The 21,470-nt window shown below is 45.3% G+C and overlaps 1 protein-coding gene across 1 annotated transcript in view; it reads right to left on the reverse strand.

Moving 5' to 3' along the window:
* Positions 1–20,459, reverse strand: part of LOC141051037 (uncharacterized) — a 44,353-nt gene extending 23,894 nt beyond the window's left edge. The window contains exons 1-6 of the mRNA XM_073547840.1: positions 20,334–20,459; positions 16,361–16,513; positions 16,052–16,231; positions 15,845–15,968; positions 15,664–15,761; positions 15,379–15,469 (exon numbers count right to left, since the gene is read on the reverse strand). Coding sequence (XP_073403941.1) covers positions 15,379–15,469; positions 15,664–15,761; positions 15,845–15,968; positions 16,052–16,231; positions 16,361–16,513; positions 20,334–20,360 — 673 coding nt within the window. The 5' untranslated portion in view covers positions 20,361–20,459. The remainder of the gene's footprint in view (positions 1–15,378; positions 15,470–15,663; positions 15,762–15,844; positions 15,969–16,051; positions 16,232–16,360; positions 16,514–20,333) is intronic.
* Positions 20,460–21,470: the final 1,011 nt, after the last annotated feature.

The raw sequence follows: 21,470 nt of genomic DNA on the forward strand, positions 1-21,470 counted from the left end.
TCAGAATGAGGCATTCTACGCGGAGGGTGAAAAAGTGGGGCACCTGCTCTCAGTGGTGGCGTCGGCACAACGGGAATCTTCCCATGTATATGCAATTAAAAATAAGGAAGGTACCGTGGTTTCACAGGGGGATCAAATTTTGGAAGTATTTAAACAGTTTTACAGTGAGTTATACTCCTCACAGACACATAAAGGTCAAGAGGAGATGGACAGTTATTTGGGGACGATTGAGCTTCCTAGATTGGGGGATGAAGATAGAGAGTGGATGGATAGGCCGCTTACGGCAGAGGAGTTGAGGGTGGCATTGGCGGACATGGCGGGTAATAAGGCCCCGAGGGCAGATGGTATTCCAACGGAGGTCTATAAAATACTAAATGAAGAAGTAATAACTAAATTGGTGAAGGTATTTGATGAGTCGTTGGAGAGGGGACAGCTGCCTACTTCTATGAGAGAGGCCATTGTTGTGGTCATTCCTAAAGCCGATAGAGACCCTTTGGATCCGGAGTCCTACAGACCGATTTCACTTCTTACGACAGATATTAAGATATTGGCAAAGGCCTTGGCCAACAGTTTGACCCGTGTGGTGGCTAAAATAATTCACCCAGATCAATCGGGTTTTATGCCCAATAAATCTACAGCAATCAATCTAAGAAGATTATATTTAAATATGCAAATTCCGGCCGATAATGCTGGAAAAAGAGTGGTAGTGTCTGTGGATGCCCATAAGGCTTTTGACTGTGTAGAATGGAAGTACTTGTGGTCGGTCCTGTTGGGCTTTGGGTTCGGGCCTAGGTTTATGTCTTGGGTGGGGTTGCTGTATTCCTCTCCGACGGCAAAAATCAGAGTAAACAATAAATTATCTGATAGTTTCTCACTACATAGGGGTACGAGACAGGGATGCCCACTATCTCCGTTGCTGTTTGCCCTCGCCGTGGAACCCCTAGCTATTAAAATAAGGGATACACAGGAGATAAAGGGATTTATTTATGGAAGGAAGGAGGAGAAGGTGTCTCTGTACGCTGATGATATTCTGCTATACCTGGGGGACTCGGGGGAGAACTTGGATAATGCGATGGCATTAATTGAGGAATTCTGAGAATTTTCTGGACTCAAAATTAACTGGGATAAATCGTGCATCATGCCCATTGATACAGTAGATGGAGATATTGGGGAGGTTGGAATATCACCGAAATTGAGAGTAGTTTCGAGATTTAAATATCTGGGGATACAGATCGCCCTCCCTTTGAGTAGTTTTGAAGAACTTAATTTAAGCCCTCTGCTACAAAAAGTTCGTTCCAAGATTTCGGTGTGGAATAAATTACATCTTTCGGTGATTGGAAGGGTAAATCTTTTAAAAATGATTGTGATGCCGCAGGGGTTTGGGCTTTGGAGAGAGGCAGGAATCAGACTGATGGGTCAGCTTGTGGGTCAGGGGAGACTTAAATCATTCATGGAGCTACAATCAGAGTTCCAGCTCCCACACTCAAACATGTATCATTATAAAAGAATTCAGCATGCGTATCGGTCGCAATGTCGGAGGAGGCCTGTTGAGGTCCAGATTGATGTCACGCTGGCCTCCATTTTGGGGAACAGCGAGACGAAGGGGGCAATCTCAGAAGTGTATAGAGATTTATTATTTACATTTCTAGTCAGTCATCCCATCAAGGCTAGAGTGAAATGGGAGGCTGAATTGGGAGAAATAAGTGATGATCGATGGGAATCTATTTTAGAATATGTGCCTAAGATTTCTATGAGCGAACCTGGGAGGATGTCTCAGCTGTACGTAATTCATAGAGCTTACAGAACTCCTGATAGATTGTTCAAGATGGGTTTGAGGTCTGATTCCGATTGTCCACGGTGTTCGCAGGAACGGGCAGATATGATGCACATGTTGTGGTGTTGCCCTAGATTGTCTACATACTGGACAGTTGTACTGAGTCAGATCGAATGGATATATAAATGTGTAATCCCCAGAGACCCTTTGATCTGTATTTTAGGCTTTGTGGAAGAATTGGCAGCGGCGGCTATGGTCAAACTGGCGATTGCTAGACTGTTGTTCATAGCAAGGAAATTGATTGCCCGGTTTTGGATCAGAGAGGAGCCTCCGACTAGACGGGACTTTCTTGCGCAGGCGGAGCATATAATTTCATTGGAAAAAAGTATTTACACTAAGAGAAATAAACTTGAGGTGTTTCACAAGATATGGCAGCCATGGGTAGAATGGAGTTAGAGGGGTGGGAGGGACGTATTGGGATATGGAAGATATTCACATTACATAACTATATATGGATGTTGGAAAGAGTACTGGACGAGGAACGGGGAAGGCACTGAAGGGATCTCGGAGGGGGGATAGGGGGGGGAAAGGGAGGGAGGAGTTTTGTTTTTGTTTATAAAAACATGTTTATATGTGAACAATTGCTTGATGTCATGTATATGATGTAATTGTAATCATAAATAAAAATTTATCTGATTAAAAAAAAAAAAAAACAGTGGAAACCCCCCACAAGTGACCCCATTTTGGAAACTAGACCCCCCAAGGAACTTATCTAGATATGTGGTGAGAACTTTGAACCCCCAATGGCTTCACAGAAGTTTATAACATACAGCCATAAAATTAAAAAATCATATTTTTTCCACAAAAATGATCTTTTCACCCCCAATTTTAATTTTCCCAAGGGTAACAGGACCCTAAAATTTATTGCGCAATTTGTCCTGAGTACGCTGATACCCCATATGTGGGTGTAAACGACTATTTGGGCGCATGGCAGAGCTCGGAAGGGAAGCAGAGCCATTTGACTTTTTTGGCTGGAATGGAGTTTGGACACCATGTCGCGTTTGGAAAGCCCCTGATGCGAATAAACAGTGGAAACCCCCCCACAAGTGACTCCATTTTGGAAACTAGACCCCCCAAGGAACTTATCTAGATGAGTGGTGAGCACCTTGAACCCCCCCAGTGCTTCACAGAAGTTTATAACGCCTGGGCGTGGAAAAAAAAAAAAAAAAAAATCATTTTTTCCATAAAAATATTTTTTCCCCCAATTTTTTATTTTCCCAACAGGATAAATTTGGGTAACAGGAGAAATTGGACCCCAAAAGTTGTTTTGCAATTTGTCCTGAGTAGGCTGATACCACATATGTGGGGGTAGTAAAACACTGTTTGGGCGCATGGCAGAGCTTGGAAGGAAAGGAGCACCATTTGACTTTTTCAACGCAGAATTGTCTGGAATTGAGATCAGATGCCATGTTGCGTTTGGAGAGCACCTGATGTGCCCAAACAGTGGAAACCCCCAATTCTAACTCCAACCCTAACCCCAACACACCCCTAACCCTAATCTCAGCCCTAACGGGAAAATGGAAATAAACACTTTTTTTTAATTTTATTATTTTTCCCTAACTAAGGGGGTGATAACGGGGGGGTTTGATTTACTATTTATGGTGGGTTTTTATGTTTGGCAGCTGTCATACGCTAAAAGACGCTTTTTATTGTAAAAATAGTTTTTGCATCACCACATTTTGAGAGCTATAATTTTTCCATATTTTGACCCACCGAGTCATGTGAGGTCTTATTTTTTGCGGGACGAGTTGTCGTTTTTATTGGTACCATTTTTGGGCACGTGACATTTTTTGATTGCTTTTTATTCCGATTTTTTGGATGCAGAATGAACAAAAAAACAGCATTTCAAGAATTTCTTTTGGGGGGTGCATTTACACCGTTCCGCGTGCGGTAAAATTGATAAAGCGGTTTTATTCTTCGGGTCAGTACGATTACAGCGATACCTCATTTATGTTTTTTTTATGTTTTGGCACTTTTATGCATTGAAAACAATTTTGTTTTTGCATCGCTTTATTCTGCGAGCTATAACTTATGATAATAAAGCATTATTTTTTGCTTTGTTTTTTATTTTTTAAGGGGTTCGCTAAAGGGGTTAACTAATGGGACAGTTTTATAGGGCGGGTCGTTACGGACGCGGCGATACTAAGTATGTGTACTTTTATTGTTTTGGGGTTTTTTATTTCCAAAAAGTGAATTTATTAGGGAATATATGTTGGGTTTTTTTTTAACTTATTTAGCGATTTTTTATAAATTATTTTTACACTTTTTTTTTGTTTTTTTAACTTTATTACACTGTCATGTGTGAGATCGCTGATCTGTCACATAACAGATCGCTGTGACAGATCAGCGATCTGACACAGGCGCTGCACAGGCTTCCTCATGCCTGCGCTCTGCAGGCACTGAGGAGGCCGCCTCCCTGCAGGCCCTGGAAGGTCTCCGCCGCCATATTGGATCCGGGGACCTGCAGGGAAGGAGGACCCCGAAGCAGCGCTGCAAATCGCGCTGCTGCAGGGGTCTCAGAGAAGCACGGAGGGAGCCCCCTCCCTGCCGATGCTTCCCTAAACCCCCGGTACACTGCGATCGTGTTTGATCGCAGTGTGCCTGGGGTTAACGTGTCGGGGGCGGTCCGTGTGCTCCCCTGACACATAGTGCCGGGTGTCAGCTGTGATAATCAGCTGACACCCGGCCGCGATCAGTATAATTTGTTATAACTAATCACAGTTGGTTACTATGCCCAGGCAACGCCGGGCACTTCAGCTAATATATATATATATATATATATATATATATATATATTGTGAGGTGCCAAAGGGAGAGGTACTAGAAAACAGGTATGTTTCTCCCCGTTTCATTTCATATGTCTCCCTGTACTGATGATGAAGCCAGTTTATTTCACTGTAATCCAGTCCTGGTTTCCTTAGTGATCAGCATGGAAAGGACTGGTAGTTCCCCCTCCACTAATTCAATACAGGTTTTGGTTTCCTGACTGGTCCAGCTGATATAATCAGGAGGAGCTGGAATCTCTCAGTCTATCGTCTGCTGAGCTGGGAGCTGACACAGTAAGATTACATGGACTTGTTTGCTGTTATATAGGTTTATTTTGTAGTTAGCCTGCTATTGTTAGTTAGTGGCCAGACGGCCTTAGACGTTTTATTTCATGTTTGGCATGTGTAACATTGGATAACAAGTGTGCACAATAAAGATGCCGTGTCCATATTGCTAGTCTGCTGAAGTGACTTCATAGCCACACGCTTGTGCCAAAGCAAAGATCCCAGCTGAGCTATCTATTCCCCACAAATGGTGTTTCGAATGCGGGCACTTGTGGCTGCTGGACTGTGACTGCAGAGAAAACGCTGTGTATGTCCTGGCTGAAAGCTTCTGCGCTTTTGAAGAGCCCAGAGTCCAGTAATATGGAGGAACTAGTGAAGCAGTTATTGCAAGCAAATGTGCAACAACAGCAGACTAATACTTGCTTCCAGAAGGCTCTGGAGCAGCAACACCAGATGCAGCAAGAGCAGTTGGAGGCAATAAAACAGGCCTTGGTTCGGAAACCCCGAGATGAGGGAGACCGTGCACAAAGCGCTGCTAGTGCGCAGAAAGCCGTACAGAAGACTTTGCTTAAAATGACCGCAGACGATGATGTGGAAGCATACCTCACCGTGTTTGAACGTATTGCAGAACGTGAGCACTTACCACTGGACAGATGGGCTGAGGTAGTTGCTCCATTTCTGAGCGGAGATCCACAAAAAGCCTATTACGATCTGAGTGGAGCGGATGCTATGGACTATATCAAACTCAAAGGCGAAATCCTGGCAAGGCTGGGAGTAAACACGTATGTACGTGCACAGAGGGTGCATTTATGGAATTTTGTGGAGCATCAGCCAGCCCGCTCACAAATGCATGATCTCATCCATCTAGTAAAAAAATGGCTGCAACCGGAGGCTTTAACGTCCGCACAGATGGTGGAGCGTGTTGTTCTAGACAAGAACCTGCGGTCCTTACCCGCTAAGATCCAGAGGTGGGTTGGACAGGGTGACCCAACTACCGCTGACCAGTTGGTGAATATGGTCGAACGCTACAATGCTTCTGAAAGCCTACTCCAAGGGACGTTAGCACCCCACTGGCCCCCCAAGAAATCGCTGGAGAGTCCTGCGAAACCTACTCCATCTTCAAAAGAAGAGAACGTCACGATGAAGGGTAGCAGACCTACAAAGGACTATGGAGGTGGTACGGGCTCACATCAAGCCAGCAGACCTCGTCTGGGATCTCCATCGAGGAGACAAGGGCCTATACAATGTTGGCGATGTCGCGGGCTTGGCCATGTAGCAGCTAACTGCCCAATGACTACAGAGCCAATGGACTGTAATGCTATGAGGCGTCTTTCATTATATGTGCAGTCAGTCTGTGTGGCGGAGACCCTCACGGGAAATGAACAACACGTGTGCCATGTCGAGGTTGACGGTTATAGTGTGAATGCCGTCTTGGATTCCGGCAGTCAAGTAACTTTGGTACATGCCAGTTTGGTGGACTCTAGCGCCCTAACGAACTTAACCGTGGGCATTAGTTGCATCCATGGGGATACTAAGAACTACCCCACTGCCTGGGTTACTCTTGCCACGCCAGTAGGGACGAAAAGACATCAGGCGGCAGTCATAAAGTCTATGGGACACAGTGTAATCCTGGGGAGAGACTTTCCCTTATTTTGGGACTTGTGGAACTTCAAAAGTGGCATGAACCCTCTAGTTGAAGACGGTGCTCCGGAGCTAGCCCCTGAACCATTGCAGCAAGACGACGGAGAACTCATCTCAGAGGAAGTAGTAGAATCTGTGGACTCTCCTCTGGCTGTGTATGCAGGCGAGGCAGACCAGCTAGAGGATGTTTTAGAAATGCCTGACCTTGAGGTGGCCCGTGGTAAGTTCGGGACCGCTCAGCACCAGGATCCCACTCTAGCAAGGGCGTGGGAAAACATAAAGGTCTCCGAGGGAAGACCATTGTACCCAGGGGCTCAAAACGAGTTCCCACACGTGGCGGTGCAGCAGGATATGTTGTATCAAATAGACAAGGTGCGAGGGGTGGTGGTAGAACAGCTAGTGGTACCTAAGTCCTTTCGCCAGGTAGTTTTGGAGTTGGCACATAAACATCCCTTGGGAGGACACCTGGCGGTAGAAAAGACAAAACACCGTATTCTGCAACGTTTCTTTTGGCCGGGTCTAGTGGGAGACGTGACCCAGTACTGTCGGTCATGTCCTACGTGTCAATTGACCGCACCTATGTCACATTTTAGAAGCCCCTTAGTGCCCTTACCAATAATAGAGGTGCCCTTCGAGAGGATAGCAATGGATATAGTCGGTCCATTAGTTAAATCTGCCAGGGGTCATCAGTACATTTTGGTAGTATTGGATTACGCCACGCGTTATCCCGAAGCAGTGCCCTTGCGGAATGCCAATGCGAAATCAATTTCAAAGGAGCTGGTTAATATGTTTTCCCGCACTGGCATTCCGAAAGAGATACTTACGGATCAAGGGACCCCCTTTATGTCTCGTATACTTAAGGATTTATGTAAACTGCTAAAAATCTCCCATTTGCGTACCTCAGTATATCACCCTCAGACTGATGGTTTGGTGGAGCGCTTTAACAAAACCCTAAAGGGGATGTTGAAAAGGGTGGTGGATAAGGACGGGAGAGATTGGGATGCCCTACTACCATACCTCCTGTTCGCTATACGTGAGGTACCCCAATCCTCCACAGGCTTTTCACCTTTTGAGTTGGTTTATGGGCGGTGTCCTAGAGGCCTGTTAGATATTGCCAAAGAGACTTGGGAACAAGAGGTAACTCCTTATCGCAGTGTAATTGAACACATAACACTTATACAGGACCGAATTGCAGCAGTTATGCCAATAGTTAAAGAGTGTTTAGAGCGCGCACAACATGCCCAAAGCACGGTATACAACCGAGCGGCAAAAACACGAGTCTTTCAACCCGGAGACAGGGTGTTGGTATTGGTGCCTACCACAGAGAATAAATTTCTTGCGAAATGGCAGGGACCATACAAAGTGCTGGAACGAGTAGGTGAAGTAAATTATAAGATACACCAACCAGACAAGAGAAAGCCCGAACAAATATACCACATAAACTTGCTTAAGGCCTGGCGGGACAGGGAGAGTCTGGTGGCAGGAGCTGCCCTTGAGGATGGGCCTCGAGGGGCACCACCTTCTAAGGTAAAGGACCCCCAGGTAGCTCCGCCAGAAGTGGGTATTGCAGACACGCTATCCGAAAGGCAAAAACGAGAGACCAGGGAGTTCATACAGAGGAACGCAGATATTTTCTCGGAACTTCCTGGCCGGACTCACCTAATTAAACATGACATTATTACTGATCCACAGGCGCGGGTACGGCTTAAACCATATCGAATTCTGGAGGCTCGGAGACAAGCCATTGCCCAGGAAGTGAAGAAGATGTTAGAGCTCGGGGTCATTGAGGGGTCCCGGAGTGATTGGGCTAGCCCTATCGTACTGGTGCCCAAACCCGATGGGACTATCCGATTTTGTAACGATTTTCGGAAAGTAAACGAAGTATCAAAATTCGATGCCTACCCGATGCCAAGAGTCGATGAACTGATAGAGAGACTGGGTTCGGCTAGGTACATATCTACTATTGACTTAACAAAAGGTTATTGGCAGATTCCCCTCACGGAATCAGCCAAAGAGAAAACTGCCTTTGTTACGCCCCAGGGATTATTCCAGTACCGAGATATGCCATTTGGGTTGCATGGTGCCGCAGCCACCTTCCAACGTCTAATGGATATTGTCCTAAAACCCCATGGCCAGTATGCATCTGCGTACTTGGACGACATTATCATCTTTAGCAATGACTGGGACACACATTTGTCAAAAGTACAAGCCATCTTAGACTCCTTAAAAACAGCTGGGTTGACTGCCAATCCCAAAAAATGTACGTTGGGATTGGAAGAGGCTCGCTATCTGGGATATAGCATAGGGAGAGGCGTCGTGAAGCCTCAAGCCAATAAAGTGGATGCTATTCAAAATTGGCCACGACCGGTAACCAAAAAACAGGTTGGAGCTTTTTTAGGGATCGTTGGTTATTATAGGCGGTTCATCAAACATTTTGCGACCATCGCAGCTCCTCTCACAGATCTTACTAAGGGGTCGAAATCTGTCACAATAAAGTGGAACGCAGAAGCAGAGGAGGCCTTTCAGCGATTGAAAACAGTCCTCTGTGACCAACCAGTGTTGGTTGCACCAGACTTTAAACGGGAGTTTATTGTCCAAACAGACGCCTCTGGGGTGGGCCTCGGCGCGGTTTTGTCTCAAGAAGTAAATGGCGAGGAACACCCAGTGGCCTATCTAAGCAGAAAGCTTACGAGAGCAGAAAAGAACTACAGTGTAGTTGAGCGGGAAGCCCTGGCTGTGAAATGGGCCCTGTGCACCTTGCGCTATTATTTACTAGGTCGCCAGTTTAGGCTAGTGACGGACCATTCGCCCCTAACATGGATGTCCCGGGCAAAAGAAGGCAATGCACGGGTGACACGCTGGTTCTTAGCATTACAAGGGTTTAAATTTTCCGTTGAGCACAGGGCGGGCACAGCGCACAGAAATGCAGATGCGTTGTCTAGAACGCACTGCTTGGTGACTCGTCGTGTCCGACCCCACGGGCTCGAACAGAGGAGGGGGGTGTATGAGGTGCCAAGGGGAGAGGTACTAGAAAACAGGTATGTTTCTCCCCGTTTCATTTCATATGTCTCCCTGTACTGATGATGAAGCCAGTTTATTTCACTGTAATCCAGTCCTGGTTTCCTTAGTGATCAGCATGGAAAGGACTGGTAGTTCCCCCTCCACTAATTCAATACAGGTTTTGGTTTCCTGACTGGTCCAGCTGATATAATCAGGAGGAGCTGGGATCTCTCAGTCTATGTCTGCTGAGCTGGGAGCTGACACAGTAAGATAACATGGACTTGTTTGCTGTTATATAGGTTTATTTTGTAGTTAGCCTGCTATTGTTAGTTAGTGGCCAGACGGCCTTAGACGTTTTATTTCATGTTTGGCATGTGTAACATTGGATAACAAGTGTGCACAATAAAGATGCCGTGTCCATATTGCTAGTCTGCTGAAGTGACTTCATAGCCACACGCTTGTGCCAAAGCAAAGATCCCCAGCTGAGCTATCTATTCCCCACAATATATATGTTTTCTATGTTGTTACGATGTATTTTCTAGTGTTGGATTAAGTGATTATTCCTGTACCATGTAATCACCAGTGTTTAATACTCTGATAATGAGTATTGTTCCCCAATGAATAAGGGCTGTGAACAAGCATGAAGGAATAGCTTTAACCCCTTAACAACCAGGGGTATTTTTGGTTTTGCATTTTCATTTTTGCTCCCCTTTTTCCCAGAGCCATAACTTTATTTTTTTTGTCAAAATGGCAATGTGAGGGCTTGATTTTTGTGGGGGACGAGTTGTACTTTTGAACGATACCATTGGTTTTACCATGTCGTGTAAAAGAAAACGGGAAAAAAATTCTAAGTGCGGTGAAATAGCAAAAAAAAGTGCAATCCCACACTTGTTTTTTGTTTGTATTTTTTACTAGGTTTAATAAATGCTAAAACTGACCTGCAATTATCAATCTCCAGGTAATTTCAATTTCATAGACACTAAACATGTCTAGGTTCTTTTTTATCCAAGTGGTGAAAAAACATTTCAAAGTTTGTAAAAAAAAAAAAAAGTTGCCATTTTCCAAGACCTGTAGCGTCTCCATTTTTTGCGATCTGGGGCTTATTTTTTTGTGTGACGATCTATCGTTTGGTGCAGATACGCTCTTTTGATCGCCCGTTATTGCATTTTATTGCAATGTTGCAATGACCATAAAAGCGTAATTCTGGCGTTTCAATTTTTTTTCTTGCTACGCCATTTAACGATTGGATTAATTCTATTCATATATTGATAGATCAGTTGATTCTGATTACGGCGATACCAAATATGTGTATATTTGATTTTTATTTTATTTTGAATGGGGCAAAAGGGGGGCGATTTGAACTTTTATTTTTTTTTAAACATTTTTTTTTTTACTTTTTCCTTGCTTCAATAGTCTCCATGGGAGACTTGAAGCTTCAGTTGTGCGATCGCCTCTGCTACATACAGCAGAGCTGCAGCCCTGCTCTATGTAGCAGATATGCTCACTTGCTATAAGTGCCGACCACTAGGCGACACTCATAGCGATCCAGCAATGCCAACCTCCAGGGTCTTTTGCTGACCCCGGGTTGTTATGCCAACCCATCGTCTACCCGCGGTCATGTGACATGGGCGCCAATGGGAGGAGGCAATGATGCGCTTCCTGCACATGCATGTTAAATGCCGCTGTCAGAGTTTGACAGCGGCATTTAACATGTTAACAGCCACGAGTGAATTGCGATTCCACACGGGGCTGTTCTGGGCACATATCAGCTGTACAGATCAGCTGTCATGTGCCATAAAAGGTGTGGGCTCATCGTCGGAGCCCAAACCAAACAGGGGGAGGGGTCCAATGAGGGACACCGTCCGTCATTGAACATTAAGGGGTTAACCAGGGAATAAAAGTGATGTTTTAACCTTTCTATGTGGTGCTGGATTATTGCATTACAAGTCCTGGTTCTACATATTCTGTGAATCCTTAACTTGAGGTCATAGACGTCCAGCATATAAAGGGTTACTCACCTCTTCTGTACAGCCACCGCATCAAGTCCATGGTGGGACTGATGACCAACACATGCCCGATACCAGTGACGGCGAACCTTTTAGAGACTGAGTGCCCAAACTGCAATCCAAAACCCACTTGTTTTTCAAAAGTGCCCTGAATACTGAGGTTTTAGATTAGAAATATAACTCGTACATTAGCACGCTATAGAGTCAATATCAAAGAGCTTGTAAGCGCTGCTGTTGTGAATTCACTTTCTGGCCTACCTCTGGTTACTAGTGAAGGTAGTGGAGCTGGTTATATTGACAGAGGGGTCACGAGTTCTCTTTCCGGGCTCCCTCTGGTGGTTACAGGAGGTAATGGAGCTGATCTAATTAACAGAGGTCTGCCACCTGATAATGAGGAGGACGATTGGACATCTGGAGTTTCTGATTGGATTTAAGACAGCCGACTCCCTCTATCCCTGCTGGTGATTTTTTCCTGCCTCCTGAGGTCTTAGTTTTCAGCTCAGTCGCTGCATGCTCAAGCTAAGTGTTCTTTTGCTATTGTTCACATTTGATTCGGTTTTGTCTATTTTGTTTTTTTGTGGTCAGCCAGCCCCCGCTGGAGCTGTGCTGAATTTCCATCATTATGTTACTACTTGTGCCAGTTTGTTTTTGTCCCTTACTAGATTGGCCTCTCTTTGCTCTGTTTTCAGAATATACCAGAGTGCTGATAAAGTGGGCGAAGTCTAGTGACTTCAGTGTTTTTTCTATCAGACGTGTTGGGCATTGTTTGCAGGGTTTTTTGCGTGATTGCAGACAGTGTCTTTCCTTTCCTGTCTAGTTAGTTTGGGCCCCATCGTTTGCTCAGTCTGTTTTCCTACCTGTGTTTGTGTTTTCATCTTGTCTCACCGACAATATATGTTTGGAGGCCATCTATTGCTTTGGGGTCTGCTCTGGGGCAGTTTAGATTTCCCCTTTCTTGCTTTAGGCTTATTTAGTGCTCCGGCTGGGTCGAGGCGTCTAGAATCATCGTAGGTACGCTCCACGGCTACTGCTAGTTGTGTGGATAGGATCAGGGGTCTGCAATCCGCTTAGTTACCAACCTCCCTGGTTTTCTGTGGCTTAGCATGGTCTTGCTTTCCTCCTCGGTGACCCAATCATAGCACGTTGCACTCCAAGCCTAAGATACTAGCAACCAATTGTAGTGAAGGTCTGTTCTTCAGAATGGAGAGGATTTTTAATCAAAAGTAAAATTGCAAAGTTGTTTATTTTTACAACCTCTTTGCAATTGCAACCCTTTATCATAATGAGAACAAACCCTTTAAGGCAGGGATATCAAACTCAAATAGACAGAGGGCCAAAGTTAAAAGCTGGCAGAAAGTTGCTGGCCAACCTTGATATTTGTTAAAAAAAATGTCTACAATTGAGGAAGTTTTTTCTTATCAAATAAAATGATTAACTTCTGTAATTATAGTGGAATAATAGAATATGTTATGTAACAGCAGTAAAAAGCATATGGCCCAATGGCCTAATTTACATATGTAATAACAAAGGATAAAAAAACTAGAATAAAACAGATAAAGTATGATGCAAACAAAAGTGCTCTCAAACACAGTATGATACCCCCACAATGAACTCCACACAAACAATAAGATGACCCTACTGTACCCTCCCTCCCTCAGTTCCCCCAACAAAGAATGGTGACCCCATCACATTATGATTCTCTATCTGTAATCCCCACACAGCCCTCCATACAGTTTAACAGGCACATAAAATCTTCCACACAGTACAATGGCTCCACATAGATCTCCATAAAGTATAATGGCTACACATAGTCCTCCATACAATGTAATGGCCCCCACATAGTCATGCATAATGTGTAGTGGGCCCAACATAGTGCTCTATGCAGAATAATGGCCCCACACGATGCTCCATACTGTATCATGGCCCCACACAATGCTCCATACTGTATCATGGCCCCACACGATGCTCCATACTGTATCATGACCCCACACGATTCTCCATACTGTATCATGGCGCCACACGATGCTCCATACTGTATCATGGCCCCACACGATGCTCCATACTGTATCATGGCCCCACACGATGCTCCATACTGTATCATGGCCCCATATAGTGCTCCATATGCATATAAGGATGTGACCGCCCTCTTTCTGAGCTGAGAAAGCCATCCAGTCTGGCCTATACTTTTACTAGTGGGTCAGTCCCTCGATCCATGTTCACATTCACGTCACTTGGCAAGTGAAAGGGTTTTAAATACTAGAGTAGGACTGTCCCACAAGGGTTGCCGTGACGTGGCGGGATGGCTTGTACATTATTTTGATCAAAATTATGTTTACTAAATACCCTTATTATTACCTTTATGCATTATTTGCAGTTTATTTTTTTCTATTTATTTCAGTATATTTGTGCTTTTTGCTTTCTCTGGTTAATGGTCATGTGTTAACATGCACTTACTTTGTGCATACACATTAATTTACTTTCTCAGTTCAGACTCCAGTTTTTCTAGTATTCCATATGGTATAATGGCCCTACATGATGCTCCATATTGTATAATGGCCCCACGTGATGTTCCATACTGTGTAATGATTCCATGTAGTGTTTCATACTGTATAATATGCTCACATAGTGCTCCATACAGTATCATGGCCTCACATTAAAAAAAAATACTGTACATACTTGTGTATAAGCTGAGGCAGCTAATTTTGACACAAAAACCTGGGAAAACTTGACTCTAGTATAAGCCGGGTATGCATTGTCCTCTAATCCCTATTCTGGTATGCATGGCTCCTCATCCCCATCCTTGTATGCATGGCCTTTTATCCCCTATCCTTGTCTGCATGGCTCCTCATCTCTATCCTTGTTTGCATGGCTCTTCATCCCTATCCTTGTATTCATGGTTCCTCATCCCTATCCTTGTATGCATGGCCCCCATGAGAAAAGCATTATAAAAACTTCCTACTTACCTTCCCTGTGCACCATTGCAGCATCTTGTTCCGGTGCCAGCAGCTGCCGGGCAATCACATGTCCCCGCTCCTTAAGGGAGTGAATATTTATCTCTCGCCAACCTATGGGAGTGGAGAGAGGTGAATATTCAGTACCCTAATGAGCGGACACCAGTGCTAGCCCGGCAGGTGCAGGAAGCCGGAAGCTGTGGCTGAAACTGTGCGCGCTATAAGAGAAATGAATATTCATTGCCAGTGCAATGAATATTCATTTCTCTTTAGCAGCGGGCACAGTTACAGCCAAAGCCACCGGCTCCTGCCTCCTGTGACTCGCTGCTCGCCACTCCCTCTCCCCCCGACGTCTTCTAGTCCTTAGGAGATGGCACACATGCCAAGAGGGCTCTGCGTGTCCCCCTCTGGCACGTGTGCCATAGGTTCGCCGCCACTGCCCTATACACATTAATCCCAAATCCATGGCCCTCAAGGGTTTATATTTTATGAGAAATAATAATTATTAATAATCCTCTTCCACTGATGGCAAGGTGCCCCGCCAGTCTCCATGCCTCCTCTTTCGGTGGAACTCGTTATTGGCTAAATCAATCACTATCCTCAGCCGAAACTAATCCTTTCCTGCTGTGGATGGAGTTAGGCTGGAGCAATCACATAACCAAACGGTCAGAGCAGATAATACAGAGATCGGCCCTATATTCTTCTTCTGGGAAAACTGTATTACTTTAGTTTTGGCCTATGAAATGTCGGAGCTAAAATGCTTTAATAGAAAAAACACTAAATCAGTAAAAATGCACATCAAAAAGTATTGAGAGTACAAGCCCTAAAAAAAGAACCATATAATTCTACAGGAAGGATAATCTGTGACTTCTCTGCAGTTAGTGGTTACTACTCACCTGGTCGATTATCTGTAGGAATCTCCTCTTTACACCGCTCATCACCCCTCACATATGTCGGTGTAGTATTAATATTAACTAGATCTTCACCCTGAAACAAATATTCTAGAAGTCACAGATGGAGAAGTCACATCTATGATCAGCTCTAATCCTGTCATCTCCACCGTTCTCATTACACAAGTATAAAACATATAATACTGGTGGATAAAACAAGACTGAGCACAAGATCTTCACAGCCGTCTACACATCATAGGGGAGATCTCATGACACCTTCTCTCCATCTACCTGATGATCCTGAGGAACATTGGGATCTTCTTGTTTACAGTCCTGAGGAAGAAGAGGATGGAGACATTTCTCTGGTGTTGTCCTCTTACTGGCTAGAACTGGAGGAAACACATACAGGGACTGAATTCATTCTTTACATACAGATAATTATAGACCGTGTGTATTTAGTCCTGTCTATTACCTGGTGATGCGAGGGGCTGGGGAACCTCCATCATGACGTCCTTGTACAGATCTTTGTGTCCTTCTAAATACTCCCACTCCTCCATGGAGAAATAGATGGCGACATCCTGACACCTGATAGGAACCTGACACATACAATGATACCATCGTCAACCCGATCTCTTCATACCGTTACTGTATAATGTCCCAACATTCCCAGCAGTGTCACCTCTCCAGTCAGCAGCTCAATCATCTTGTAGGTGAGTTCTAAGATCTTCTGGTCATTGATTCCTGCATGTTTCAGGGGATGAGGTAGAGGCTCCATGATTGGGCTCAAGGTTCTTCGCCACCCTTCAGACACAGGGGCCTGACACCGCTCACTAGAGGTCTTCTTCACTACTGTGTAATCCTGGTTATGGAGAGACACATTAATAAATCTCACTACAGACATTTCCAGAGTCCTCACCTCTCCAGTTCTGTCCATCTGTTATTGCTGTAGATAAGAATGATGTAATGTGACGTCATCAGAATCTCTCACCTCTCCAGTAAGCAGGAAAAGGATCTTGAGGGTGAGTTGTAATACCCTCTCTGCCATTTTGTCACTGCTCCGATTCATCCTTGGTGGGTCAATAAGGAAATTATTTTTCTTATATAGAAGATCTCCACCGAGAGGATCCGATATTGTAGGGACCTGAATAGAAAGATGAGTTGATGATACATCATAAAGAATCTATTCCATGTCATGAAGAAATCTCCACGTCACATCTTGGTGGCCATATGTCGGGCAAATTATCTCCATAAACTATCAAGTAACAGAACAGTTACATCTCAGACATACCGGCATCCAGTATCGTCACTGCAGCAATGTAAACAGACTGAAGGAAACAATGGACGCCTGAGTGATGGAGTGGAAATCTAATATATAAACCTCAATGTGTGTGTGAGTATGTATGAATGAATGTATGTATGTGTGTATGTCCAGGACTGGCATCCGCACCGTCGCAGCTACAACCACAAAATATGGCACAGTCACACGTCTGGACCCCGAGAGCGTCATAGGCTATGATGTGAGGCGAAATTTTAACCCTGCGCGTTCCAATTCACCAAACAATTTTGCCCCTATCTACATAATGGGGAAAGAGTGAAAGGAAAAGTGATGCAGGCAAATTGACAGCTGCCAGATGTGAACAAGGGGGACTTAAAGAATGAGAGCGATGGCGCCAAAGAGTATATACCGTACAGTTGCTAAGGTGGGGCCCTGACATGGGATACTCACCACACACGGGGATATGAACACACACAGAATGCGCCACACACTACCACGTGCTTCACCACATATACCACCCTCAGCACACATTTCACCACACATACACCAACCTCGCCACATAAAAGGCGAAACACAAAAGTCGCCACTCAAAACTCCCCACGCTGTCCCAGAGCTGTTTAAAAGATGAAAAATGAGCTGTGATTGGTTGCTGTCAGCAACAGTTTTCTTTGTAGACAGTTGTGGTAACTGAGGCCTATTATTCTTATCATTTCTATGGTGTTATCGTCCTTCTGTAAAGCTGGAAATAACACAATTTATTACCGTGCCAACACAGACCACCCTCTGACACAGACTGCAGGGGGAGCCCAGTATCACACAGGATAGGATTAGATACATGGCTCAGCAGTCAGCATCACACAGGATAGGAATAGATACACAGCTCAGCAGTCAGTATCACACAGGATAGGAATAGATACACAGCTCAGCAGTCAGTATCACACAGGATAAGATTAGGTACACGGTTCAGCAGTCAGTATCACACAGCATAGGATTAGATACTATTCTGTGTGCTGAGCTGTGTATTAGATACATGGCTCAGCAGTCAGTATCACACAGCATAGGATTAGATACACAGCTCAGCAGCCAGAATCACCCAGGAGAGGATTAGACACATGGCTCAGCAGTCAGTATCACACAGGATAGGATTAGATACACAGCTCAGCAGGCAGTATCACACACGACAGGATTAGATACACGGCTCAGCAGTCAGCATCACACAGGATAGGATTAGATACACGGCTCAGCAGTCAGCATCACACAGCATAGGATTAGATACACGGCTGAGCAGTCAGTATCACACAGGAGAGGATTAGATACAAGGCTCAACAGTCAGTATCACACAGAAGAGGATTAGACACATGGCTCAGCAGTCAGTATCACACAGGAGAGGATTAGACACATGGCTCAGCAGACAGTATCACACAGGATAGGATTAGATACACGGCTCAGCAGTCAGTATCACACAGGATACGATTAGATACACGGCTCAGCAGTCAGTATCACACAGGATAGGGTTAGATACACGGCTCAGCAGTCAGTATCACACAGGATAGGATTAGATACACGGATGAGCTTTCAGTATCACACAGGATAGGATTAGATACACGGCTCAGCAGTCAGTATCACACAGGATAGGGTTAGATACACGGCTGAGCAGTCAGTATCACACAGGATACGATTAGATACACAGCTCAGCAGACAGTATCACACAGGATAGGGTTAGATACACGGCTCAGCAGTCAGTATCACACAGGATAGGAATAGATACATGGCTCAGCAGTCAGTATCACACAGGAGAGGATTAGACACATGGCTCAGCAGTCAGTATCACACAGGAGAGGATTAGACACATGGCTCAGCAGTCAGTATCACACAGGAGAGGATTAGACACATGGCTCAGCAGACAGTATCACACAGGATAGGAATAGATACACGGCCCAGCAGTCAGTATCACACAGGAGAGGATTAGATACACAGCTCAGCAGTCAGTATCACACAGGATAGGATTAGATACACGGATCAGCAGGCAGTATCACACAGGATAGGATTAGATACACGGCTCAGTAGGCAGTATCACACAGGATAGGAATAGATACATGGCTCAGCAGACAGTATCACACAGGATAGGATTAGATACACGGCTCAGCAGTCAGTATCACACAGGAGAGGATTAGATACACAGATCAGCAGTCAGTATCACACAGGATAGGATTAGATACACAGATCAGCAGTCAGTATCACACAGGATAGGAATAGATACATGGCTCAGCAGTCAGTATAACACAGGATAGGGTTAGATACACGGCTCAGCAGTCAGTATCACACAGGAGAGGATTAGATACACAGCTCAGCAGTCAGTATCACACAGGATAGGATTAGATACACAGATCAGCAGTCAGTATCACACAGGACAGGAATAGATACATGGCTCAGCAGTCAGTATAACACAGGATAGGGTTAGATACAGAGATACACATGTTGTTTATCAAAAGGCTCTTGAATGAGTTGAAAATAAAATACCATCAATACTTGGGTAATTGTTTAGTTAATTTGTGTTGCAAATCTGTAGTGTTGAATACATGATGTGAAATGTTCTTATGTGCAATATAATCATTAGAATTTGTTATAACTAATCACAGTTAGTTACTATGCCCGGGCAACACCGGGCTCTTCAGCTAGTATGTCAAAGATGGAGCACGGCCTGAACTCAAGGAGTTTTGTGTTCATTCCCCCAGAATCTGCCATCTACACGGATAATGGTGCAGATTATTAATACAGGATATGTTCTGGTCACAGGGACTCAGGAAATCCAAAGAGCAATGACACTGGGAGGGTCCCGGGGAGCGGCCATGAGGGGGATTTACAGGAGTCATTCATTGTAACTACCGCACTTATAAATGTCACCTGAAGAAACCGCGATAGAAACAAGTCCGGTATATAGAACCGCAGAGAGGCTTCTACAGGGGACGTGTGCGATCCTCCCTATTCATCGTCTATGGGACGGAGGAGAAACGAGCGCGGCTCTAACTGGTGACAATGCAGGAAGACGGTGAGAGAATCGCTGACGTTTCTACCCTCATCGTGACAGGTTTCCTTATATGAAGCCTAGAATGACAAATACAAATGTCCTAGCGCCTGCGCCCAGTAATGGGGAATCTCCAGCACCTACCTCCACCTGCAGGGGGCGCTATCTCCGGGAATGGAGGGGTTACTGCCCCCTGTGCAGCCCAGTAATGGGGGATCTCCGGCACCTACCTCCACCTGCAGGGGGCGCTATCTCCGGGAATGGAGGGGTTACTGCCCCCTGTGCAGCCCAGTAATGGGGAATCTCCGGCACCTACCTCCACCTGCAGGGGGCGCTATCTCCGGGAATGGAGGGGTTACTGCCCCCTGTGCAGCCCAGTAATGGGGAATCTCCAGCACCTACCTCCACCTGCAGGGGGCGCTATCTCCGGGAATGGAGGGGTTACTGCCCCCTGTGCAGCCCAGTAATGGGGAATCTCCAGCACCTACCTCCACCTGCAGGGGGCGCTATCTCCGGGAATGGAGGGGTTACTGCCCCCTGTGCAGCCCAGTAATGGGGAATCTCCAGCACCTACCTCCACCTGCAGGGGGCGCTATCTCCGGGAATGGAGGGGTTACTGCCCCCTGTGCAGCCCAGTAATGGGGAATCTCCAGCACCTACCTCCACCTGCAGAGCCGCACACCACATATATGGCTGCTCTGTGCGCACAGGACCTGGGATGAGGTCACAGGAGGGGAGGAGTCAGGGTCACATGATCAGGGGCCTCAGTATATACAGGACTGTGCTGGCTGTCCTGGTGCTGGAGGAGCGGAGTCCAGGCAGCGCACATAGGGGCCTCCAGGGGGCACGTTCCCGTAGAGGGACCACTTGCTCAGGAGACTTCAGAGCATTTACAGAGAGATGTACCAGCTCCATAATCACCAGGTTTTGCCTCTTTATTGTGAGGTTTTTCAGACCCTCAGTCATGAATAGTCTTTCTTGTGGTGGCAATGTTTCAGCTCACAGACCCTTCCTCAGGCATAATATAGACAGAAAACCAGTATAATATGAGAAAGTCTACAAGGGGCTCAGCAATCAGAAAACTGTCTGACAGAGAACATTTATAGCGTGAGGTAAGGGGGAGCCAGAATCTACCGGAAAAGCAGCTGTGGGTTATATAAGAACGTAACCAAGGAACACCCAGCATGGAAATACAGCTTGATATTATTATTTAGCAGTAGAGATGAGCAACTTTGCCTTTTTTTGGGTCGAGTCGGGTTTCGCGAAGCCCGACTTTCAAAAAAGTCAGGTCGAACGAAATCAGCCTACTATAGGGAAAAGTCGGGGTCCGACTGAAATACGAAACCCAATGCAAGTCAATGGGGAATAAAAGTCGGCAGTGAGAGGAGGACAGGAAACACACCTACAGTGCCCATTTGAATGCCAAAAGCATCAATTCTTATTACTGAAGCTTGTCAACCTTAATTTACTTTATAATAATAGTTACGCACTGAAAACTGGGGGTTATTTGGCTAAATTTGTGGGGGGGGGGTAGGGCTGGCTCCAGGTTTTCGTGGGCCCTGGGCCAAAGAGCGCCCCTTTAACACATACCACAACTCATCATGCTCCGATACGGCAGAGAAATAGCGGTATAGTACAATGAAAAATACTTCACTTCTTACATCACATGACTGATATCCATTTTAAATTCTCCAATAGCTCCAAAAACGGACAGTATATAACTCCATACAGTATTATGGCCACCGCATAGTGCGCTATACAGAGTATTGAGGCCCATATATTTCTCCATACATAATC

This window comes from Dendrobates tinctorius, unplaced genomic scaffold, assembly GCF_039654945.1.
Source record: "Dendrobates tinctorius isolate UK_male_01 unplaced genomic scaffold, ASM3965494v1 ptg000155l, whole genome shotgun sequence".
Lineage (NCBI taxonomy): Eukaryota > Metazoa > Chordata > Amphibia > Anura > Dendrobatidae > Dendrobates > Dendrobates tinctorius.